The sequence below is a fragment of the Anomaloglossus baeobatrachus genome, chromosome 3, assembly GCF_048569485.1.
Source record: "Anomaloglossus baeobatrachus isolate aAnoBae1 chromosome 3, aAnoBae1.hap1, whole genome shotgun sequence".
Lineage (NCBI taxonomy): Eukaryota > Metazoa > Chordata > Amphibia > Anura > Aromobatidae > Anomaloglossus > Anomaloglossus baeobatrachus.
The window spans coordinates 451,694,206-451,703,814 of record NC_134355.1 but is presented as its reverse complement, the minus strand read 5'-3'; the positions used below and the strand labels follow the sequence as shown (position 1 = coordinate 451,703,814).

General features: G+C 36.8%; 1 protein-coding gene across 1 annotated transcript; it reads left to right on the top strand.

Annotated features, from left to right (window-relative positions):
• The first annotated feature begins 310 nt into the window (after nucleotides 1-310).
• On the top strand, nucleotides 311-8,197 carry UTS2B (urotensin 2B). The gene is made up of 5 exons (XM_075338518.1): nucleotides 311-628; nucleotides 2,155-2,253; nucleotides 3,425-3,462; nucleotides 5,987-6,080; nucleotides 7,747-8,197. Exons 1-5 carry the CDS (start codon nucleotides 526-528, stop codon nucleotides 7,770-7,772), a joined length of 360 nt encoding a protein of 119 aa, XP_075194633.1. The 5' UTR covers nucleotides 311-525; the 3' UTR covers nucleotides 7,773-8,197.
• Nucleotides 8,198-9,609: the final 1,412 nt, after the last annotated feature.

Below are 9,609 nucleotides of genomic sequence, written 5' to 3'. Positions count from 1 at the left end.
CCTGGTATGTCTCTTTGATAAATTTCATATTTATCTTCAACCTTCTCTTCTTCCCCATTTCATCATCTTCCCTTCTGAACTAATTCTGTAGTTATGTTGTGAACCATAGAAGTCATTTTAAAGATCAAGGACCTGAAATCAATTCAGTTTAGTGATTCTTCTGCCTTCATTTTGGCATTCATTACAGAGATCTCAGAGTAATTAAAATGAGAGCATGGAAATGCAACAATAAATTACCATGAGCCCGCCACCGATTCCTTCTTTGTATTTAGCATGTGTATCCCAGCTCTACTTTATTGGTCATATTCTGGATGGATTGATCTAGGTTTGACGTCAAGAAATTCACGCAGTTCATTTGTCAGTTTTCCAAGAATTGAATGCCATTGACAGGATGAATGATTTTTATTGGGGGGTTTTTGGAATATAACAGTGACGACTGTGGGCACTATTTAAAAGAGAGCTGACTTAGAAGAGAAACCCATTGAAGCCTCAAATTATCTAGAAGGATCCATCAGTAGAGAAGATATGTTGCCTAAAGCTTCTTCTGTACATCTCTGCCTTGGGACTTTAACTTTCCTTGTTGTGATCTCCATTCAATCAGCTGAAGGCAAACCATATCTGTTGCAAGGTGAGTTGTTAAAAATGCATACTTAATTTCTGCCATCATATTCTGCCATCATATTTCACAACATCCAAGCTTTTAGTTTTAGCCATAAAACCTTATCAGTATTAACATTTTTTACAGATACATGATTCACATGCTGTTTTTTTCAAATGTATTTTAAATAAGGACTCAAATCCACATATTATTGATAGTAGATGAAGACCACTTGGTTTGCTCATTTGCCCATATTAGTCATAGTCTTAACATAGTTGTTTTGTTTTATCTCAAGTATGTCCAATATTGTTCAGTATTACAAATTTTTTTTATATATATATATATATATATATATATATATGTACAGTATATATATATATATATATATATATATATATATATATATATATATACAGTATATATATATATATATATTTTTTTTTTATTTATTTATATATGTAGGAGTATGTATCAATAATCAAATTCATATTTATCGTATCAACTTTTACAGTCAAAGTTTCATATTTTGTAAACAGTTTGAATTTGGAACTTTTGAAACAGTGTATAAAATCTTTATTTATGCTGCTCTTTTACAAAGGTGTACATTTGCTGCCTTTGACAAGCAATATTTGGTTAAACTTTAGTATCATTTACTTGTGCTCTACCAACCTGCCTATTTGCACTAATTGCATATGTAATTGCAGCTCATTGATCACACACATTATATCAGACAGAAGAAGGCTGTCTCCAATTCTGCAGCTCTGAATATAACCTGCCACAAATCTACAGCGTCTATACCAGACAGAGTGAATAGGATAATATTTTCAGTTGACAAACTCAATACATCTTGAAAACACTTTTAGGACAAGAGCTTCACAATGTGCTTGGACTTTACTCTGAAAATATTTTTTCACTTTTCTGATCTACTAGGCGAGACGCAACTTGATGTAGAGTGTCATATCTTTTATGCCTGACACTAGTTCACATGTTTTTGAAATGATCAGCTTAGATTGGTAGTTGTTGGCACAAAAATCATCGGGCTACTGACTATCTACATGTGGATGACCTTATCAATATCACAAACGTTTTTCTGACTTATTCACTTTAATTCACTTATATAGCGCTATAAATTCCATAACGCTTTACAGACATGATCATCGCTCTCTTCATTGGGGTTCACAATCCATATTCCCTATATCAGTATGTCTTTGGAGTATGGGAGGAAACCAGAGAACATACAAACTGCTTGTAGATGTTGTGGTTAGTGGGATTTGAACCCAGGAGTCAGGACCCCAGAGCTGCAAGACTGCAATGTTAACAAGTTACATCTGTTCTATATTAAAATGTCATGATTAATTAACAGTTAGAATAAATATAAAAGTGAATGCATCTTGACAACAAATCAATAACATTTTGCTAATGATTTATAATCCTTTTTGCCCAATCTGCATCTTTGCTACATAATAAATGATGACATTTTTTACAACAGTATTAGAAGCAAAGTCATCCTCCATTGTCTTACCATTAGTCTTACAACTTTCTTTTGACTGTAACAGAAAATGAATTGTATCCAGAAAAAGATGTTAACCACCAAGATATGCTTCTGACACTCCTTCTAAATAAGCACTTGCCCGTAAGAAGACCTTCACACCTAGGTAAGTGCTAGACAGTAAACCAAAAATAGCAGCACATCCAGTTGAGTGAATTGGTTTCTAGGGGGCTAAAGGCTGAGTCTTAATTGACCATGGAAAAGAAAAGAGGGAATCAAGGATTATTTTCTGCTCACTTGATTGAAGTGCTTCTCCGGTCATTAATATTTATTTTTCGATAATAGCTATAGATTTTTTTGTTACAATGGATATACCCCTAATAACTGTTATTGTCAGTCCCATATTCTTAGAGCAATTAAGTTGATTAAATAGCACTTAGATTGGAGCCTTAATGTAAAGTAATCCATTATAACCATGCAGCTATACAAGAAATATGTATTACATTGAGCTCAATATTTTTCTGTCCTTCATATGTTGTACAGCCTAACCCAACATAAACCATGAAGATGTGAAGAAGGTCGGATTAGTTGTCTCTGTAACCACCATGCAGTAAATAATTGTAGTCCTCAATGAATTTCTTTTCCTAAAAATAATAGTCCTATGTGAACAAGAAAATATTAAATGAGTTAGAAAAGCCGGTATAAAATAAATTCTTCAGCATTTTTTGACCTTAGGCTCTAAGATGTGAAGCAAACAGCTGGTGTCTATTATTCTGACATCCCATGTTCTTCATAATGACTACATCCGTATCCCGTCTCATTCAGACAAGTGTATTATATGTTTGTACGCAGACATTATGTAAAATAGATAGCATACAGAGAGCACACGGACCAATACAAATCAATGATATGAATGTTTTCACACAAGGATGTGTAAAAAATTGCAATATGACATAATCTTGACCAAATCAACCATTAAATTCAACGGTTGAGTTAAAAAAAACAGATGCTATATGGACGCCATCTGTATGGAATCCATACTTTATGGATCCTTTGTAATTATTTACATAGGAAACTATATTTGGATTAATATATATTATATTGTTGATGTGTAAAATGGATGCCATTTGGATGTCATGCAGATGTATAACAACAGACGAGTGGATGACATACTGATTGTATAAGTATGACAACATGGATAGGAAATGTTTTAGTGAATGAAAAATGGACCATTTAACATATGCTTATTGGAATCCGACCTTAGGATTGAAATTTCCATATGTAAAATTAAGAAATGGGTGATGTTTTTAATAATTGCAAAATATTCAATCTCTTAGAGATGGAGCTGGAGAACAAGTTAGAAGAATTGGAACAGGTATGTTTTGTAACACAAGCTCTTTCTAAACATGTTTGCTTCACAATATAGTACATTGCTTTCCATTATTATTTCATTACAAAAACAATTATTTTGAAGTAGCTGCATAATTTTGGTCTGTGATATGGTTTGTTGATGTTTCAAGACTAAATAGTAAGATCTAAGTGGATCCCAAGAATTTAAATTAAAAGGTGAAATTACTTAATTTTCATTAATACCAAAGGGACATTAGTAGAACACACTCCATGAGATGGTGAAACCCGGCTTCCTCAATGTGAGCTCTGCTATCCTTATTAATCTTACCGTGAACATCTACTATGATTACAAGAGGTGGAGGGCAATAATTAAGATCTGTGTGTCATTACAATTAACTCCGCAGCTGTATTTCTCATCCCACGGGACTTTCAACTCTGCTTTACCTTCCCTCACCTACACTGACAATGCTGTGGAATGAGAGCAGCATATTTAGAGGTGTTTGTAATGACACACAGTGCCTCATCCACTAGAATTACACCAAATGTTGGGAGTAAGATTAATGAGGAGAATAGAGCTGTGTCTTTACAATCACCTTTGCATAAGCATTTGTCATCTCATGGTACTATGAGCTCTTCATTACGTATCCATACCACTGACAGTGCTGTGGGATGAGAGCAGCATATGTAGAGATGTTTGTAATAACACACAGCTTTGCTCTACACTCCTCGTTTGCTTGAAATCACAGTAGATGCCAGCAATAAAATTAGTGAAGAGACCTTGCACTGTGTGTCATTACACTTCTCACACAAAAAAAGCTGGGACTGACATTCTCTGGGAGCATAAAGGCTCACAGAAATGGATCTCTAGTAATGTCCACTTGGAAAATTAGAAACTAAAGTTTATAAGCCAGTATCTCTGAAACTGAGATGAAAAATTAAAATATAAAATTACATGTTATTCCTTTCCTGCAGGAGAAATGCACCATTACATTATACCATGTAACTCCTCCAGTTGTGTGGGAGCTATTTTTGTGGTGGATTTCCACTCAAGCTAATAAAAGTGAAAGACTCCATGCATGGCACCAATCATCATTGACATAGGGATACAATACAGTATGATTCATTTTGAAACAGAAAGTATGAGATTAGAGAAAAGAGTCTAATTTTATTCCAGAAACTGCCCCAATTCTGTATACAGATTGTTTTTATGTATTTCAGCTCGGGCCCCTTTAATTCAATTGGACTGAAATACAGTATCAAACAGAATCTTTTGAAAAGTATGGTGCTAATTTTGGATAAAATACAGCTCGCACCAGCTGGGGGTACATCACTAATCAGTGTGACACTGTCCAATCAATCATGCTGACAGTATCAGATTGTATATGGACATGCCCCTAATCGGTAACACAGCTGTCAACTTATTTTTCTATTTGGATTAACTGAAGAACAGCGCAAAACACAACCATAATATACTCATTTAGTGCTGCCTTTGTAAAGCGTGTTGTTCACGCCTGGGACATAAGTCTGCTCTATGTGAGTATAGACTGCTGAATGTGTGATACACACAAGTTACAGCATTTTCTCTTGTTAGTCAGCAGTCATGTGACCACATGCATACTTGCGGTCACCTTCTAACCTTACTCATCTGACTTCTCTGTACTGCAATCTATTGAGAGAAGCTGATTCAGTCTAGTTTGCATGTGATCACAAGTATGCAAAAATCTCATACGTTGAAGTTACAGAACACCCGCTTGCACCAGAAATACCGGGAGTTCATGATAACACGCGCATCACACGGTGTTTTAATTCTGTAGTCTGCAGTCATATAGGGTGACTTCAGACGTCTGACCAAGACTGGACAACCCCTTTAACCACAGCATTCGTCTATCAACAACTTTGATCTCCCCACTAGTGATGAGCAAGCACTCGTTACTCATAATGAGTAATGAGTGAACACTACAATACTCGAGTGCTCTTTACTAGAGTTGAGCAGGTTGGACGGTGTGATGGGCTCTACTCGAGTAACGAGTATAATTGATGTCAATGATTGGGCATTCCAGCTCCTCACCAACATACAGCCAGCCATAAACAGAGCATTTCCAGATGAGGAAGGGCAGGGTTTTTATTGTTTTTTTTTTCAATGCACTACAGCTGAACATGTTGTTTTTACCCCAATCAGAGCTATTTAGAGATTGCAAGTGGCTCTCACTGGGGTGCTGGCTTCCATCACTCACTGAAGTGAGCCGGCACTTTGTATTCGATGTTTCATGAACGACACATCCGAGCACCTGCTATACGCATCCAAGCACAGCGAGTACCCGAGCATCCCGATGCTCGATCGAGTACCAAACACGCTCATTCATTGTTAGTAAACACTAGAGGAGAATCAAATTTGTGCTGCAGCCAGAGCAGTAAAGTAAAATAAGGTTTTATGTTTTTGTGTTGCCAACATAAACAATCATTTCATGTATTCACGATGCATCCAAAGCTATCAACTTATTTAGCACAATCACCTTGTACTAAAAATATATATTTTTTTTTTCAATCAGTTAGAGAAATTGAAGGAACAGATTTTGGAAGAGAAGTCAGGTGACATGTCATTTGCTATGGACAGACTCCCATCTTCACATCCAAACAAAAGAGGTATGTATTCTACGAGTATAAACATGAGCTTGATTCAAAACTCCCACAAAGCCTAGTAAAGCTGAAGTGCACTCATGATGCTAACTAGTCCTGACATCTTGCAATTTCAATTTTAAAAGGGAATCTTTCAGCAGGTTTCTTCTACTGAGAGCACCATGATGGGAGGTGACAAAACACTGATTTCAGCGATGTGTCAATTATGGGCTATGTTTGACTGTTTCAATAAAATCAGTATTTTATCAGTAGGAGATTATCATTACAGGACAACTGGCATCATGACTCCTGGCCCAACCTTACCCAGCTCTGATTAGCAACTTTGTATCAGTATACAAGGTACACATAAAGCTGCTAATCAGTGGTGTAAGGGGGGTTAAACAGGGCTCAGCATTTTAGGTGCTGCTAAATCTGCAGCAAAGAAAACTGTGATTCTGTCATACCTGCTGCACTCAGTAAACTAAGTGATACATCCCTGGAATCAGAATGTCAGACTACATCATGCGGCTGTCAGATTACATAGTAAAAAAATGATGACAGATTCTCTTTAAAGTGAATCTGTCCCCAGATTTTTGCTCTTCGATCTGAGAGCAGCATAATGTAGGGAAGATATCCTGATTCCAGCAATATGTCCCTTACTGAGTTGTTTGCTGTCATTTTAATAAAATGCATATTTTCTCTGCTGCAGATCTAGCAGTTATACAGAGCTCAGGAATATGCTGGACTACCTGGCTACTGCCAAGTAGTCCTCTAATGATAATCTACTGCTGATTAAACAGTGATTTTACCAAAACTAGACTAAGCAGCCCAGAAAGTGACACATCGCTGGAATCAGGGTCTCTGCCCCTGTGTTGTGCTGCTCTCAGATTACATGGAAAAAGCCTGGTGACAGATTTCCGTCAACTGTTATCATTTACTAAATAGGTTGTGTTGAGTTAAGGCATCTAGAGCGTAAAGGATAATAAATTGCAAAGTGAAAATAACTTTAAAATAACTTTTTAGAAATCTTCTTTGTTCACAAAAATAGAAAGGTTTTTTATTTTATTGTACTTTACTGCTTGATGCCCAGGTTTTTGATCCCTGCTGCAGTCAATCAGTGGTGGCTGGTCTCCTACGTAAGGAGCTTAGCGCTTACAAGCTCTTTTCTACAGAGCCTGAAATCACTGCTCTGATGCTGGTCAGATTTCTGAAACACGCTGTTAGGTCCTGATCCAGTCAGATTCAGTGCCACTGTGATCCCCCGATACTGTAGAAGCAAAACTGCCTCACTTTGCAGCATCAGAAAGCGTACAGGTCAGGCAAGCGGTGAAACAATGCCGCAAGCTGTCAATCAATTAGGAGAACACTACCCACCAGCAAGAGGAAGGATGGGGAGCAGTGGAAAAAAAAATATGGCAACCCCATCAACAGCAACTTCCCCAAAAGCTCGGTTAGCACCTATTCTAACATCGGGGCTTGATCTTTCTTGACCAATTAGAATTGAGAAAATTCAAGCATTTGCTCTTTTCATGAAGGTCCCGGTTGGTGTTCTCCAGCATTATATAGATCTTGCCGAATTTCTCAAGTAATATATACTTTATCTGGCAATCCACATTTGATTTGTATCAGAAAAATTGTATAATGGAAGCAAATTTTAAACTTTTTAAATGTGTTTCTTTTTTCCTTTTCGCAGCATGTTTCTGGAAATATTGTGTGTGAAGATGACCTTGCAGGAAAAATCATATCCATTACAATTCTGACCAAAGCTTTGGCACATAGACCAAACATTTGCAACAATAAAAAAACTGTGAGGTTATATTTTTCTGCAACATTTGTAATATATTAGTGTAGTTTGGTGTTCACCTCAATGGAAGGCTACATATGAGACACCACTGAGCCATTGATTCCCCTGAGCTTTACAAGCCCACAATGCATTAAGAATATTGCATCACTTGACTCATCAGACGTTATGAGCTGAGTTTATTCTTGTGTTTTCATATGTCAGCTGCAATCCATTACCTTCTTTCATCTTTATTAGACTATGAATTTCATTCCTTCCATTATTACTTGTTAAAAAAAGCCAGAAACTCTTTTTTTTTTTTTTTTTGCATTAATTGAATAAAGATGTATCAATTATATTTAACGTCTCACAGTATTTGTGCTGAAGATTTACAGAATTAAAGAAGTTATACACTACCCTAACTCATTTCATTTTTTATTCATCAATCATGCAATTATGAGCCACTAAATGAATTAATACTCTTATTATAGTAATATAAACATTTTATCATGCAAATAGCATCTATTGATGTCTGCCAACAGGAGCTCTGATGTTTACATCGATCACCTCCTCTCCCTAGGCTTACTATGCTTTGTTGCTACAAGTTCCATCATGCATTGCAGGGGCCTGTGATCCAGCACTTAGCAGGCTACCTCCACCCTGTGCTGCTGAAGATATTGGGAGATACCAAGTGTTATAGCAGCCCAGGGTAGGTATCAGCCCATCTAGCAAATGCCAGATGGCTAGTATGGCCTTGTTGCTGTGTTTGTTATGTAAATTTTAGCTTTTTAGCTGACCACATTAGTGATTTGAATTTGATTTCCTAAACTCTTTGCTTTTGAAATGCAGATTGCAGTACTTTACTTTTTAAAGGCTGCTGTTAATGCTGAGTGAAACAATCAACTCAGCTTGCCTGAGGAAAACTAATTGTGTCTTCAGGACGCATTTCCAGGCAGTTGTCATACACTCCAAAATGTCCACTTCCACTATCAGGAGCTCAGTGATCACTTCCTTTCATTTGATTTGATTTCTGGGCCAGAAAAGGAAGTATCAGACATAACAGAGGAGGAAGAAGAATCTGCATAACAATCCAGTACTATGTAATCCTTACTGAGATGTGGTCATAGAAGCTATACACCCAATACAAGTATATTGCAAAAAGTATTTTTTGAAGCGCTATGATATATGGCAAGGGAGTGAAAAAGTAGTGGAAAACCGCTTTAAGTTTTGCTCCATATATAATGTGCCATTAAAGTGAACCTGACATTAGATTCATGCAGCCTGAACTCAGACACTGGCTGCATTATCACAGTTTAGGCCACGTGCACACCTTCAGTATTTGGGGAGTTTTTTACCTCAGTGTTTGTAAGCCAAAATCAGGAGAGGAACAATCAGTGGAAAGTATAATAGAAACACGGCACCACTTCTGTATTCTTTACCCACTCCTGGTTTTGGTTTACAAATACTGAGGTAAAAAACTGACCAAATACTCATGTGCACGTGGCTTTCTCTGAAATACTGAGTTGTTTCAGGTAAAACTTACTTTAAAGGCTCGCTCACATGAGCGTATCCATCAGACAAGTGTTATCCCATGATTTATCAGATAGCATTCGGACTAGTGTTATTCTATTTGGCATTGCCAATTAGAGTTTTTTTCTCATGATGATTTGTCATGAGAAAACATTCACATCATGATGTGATTTGCAACACAAATCGTCTGGCGTGCATCCATTCAAGTCTATGGCTGGGTGGAAATCATTGGATGTAAGTGTAGTC

What these genes read in the sequence shown, in the direction of transcription:
- UTS2B (XM_075338518.1), top strand. Translation starts at nt 526, where the DNA reads ATGTTGCCTAAAGCTTCTTCTGTACATCTCTGCCTTGGGACTTTAACT. An exon ending in CAAACCATATCTGTTGCAAG is followed by an intron (nt 629 to 2,154) that starts GTGAGTTGTTAA and finishes TGACTGTAACAG; the next exon opens with AAAATGAATTGTATCCAGAA. An exon ending in AGTTAGAAGAATTGGAACAG is followed by an intron (nt 3,463 to 5,986) that starts GTATGTTTTGTA and finishes TTTTTCAATCAG; the next exon opens with TTAGAGAAATTGAAGGAACA.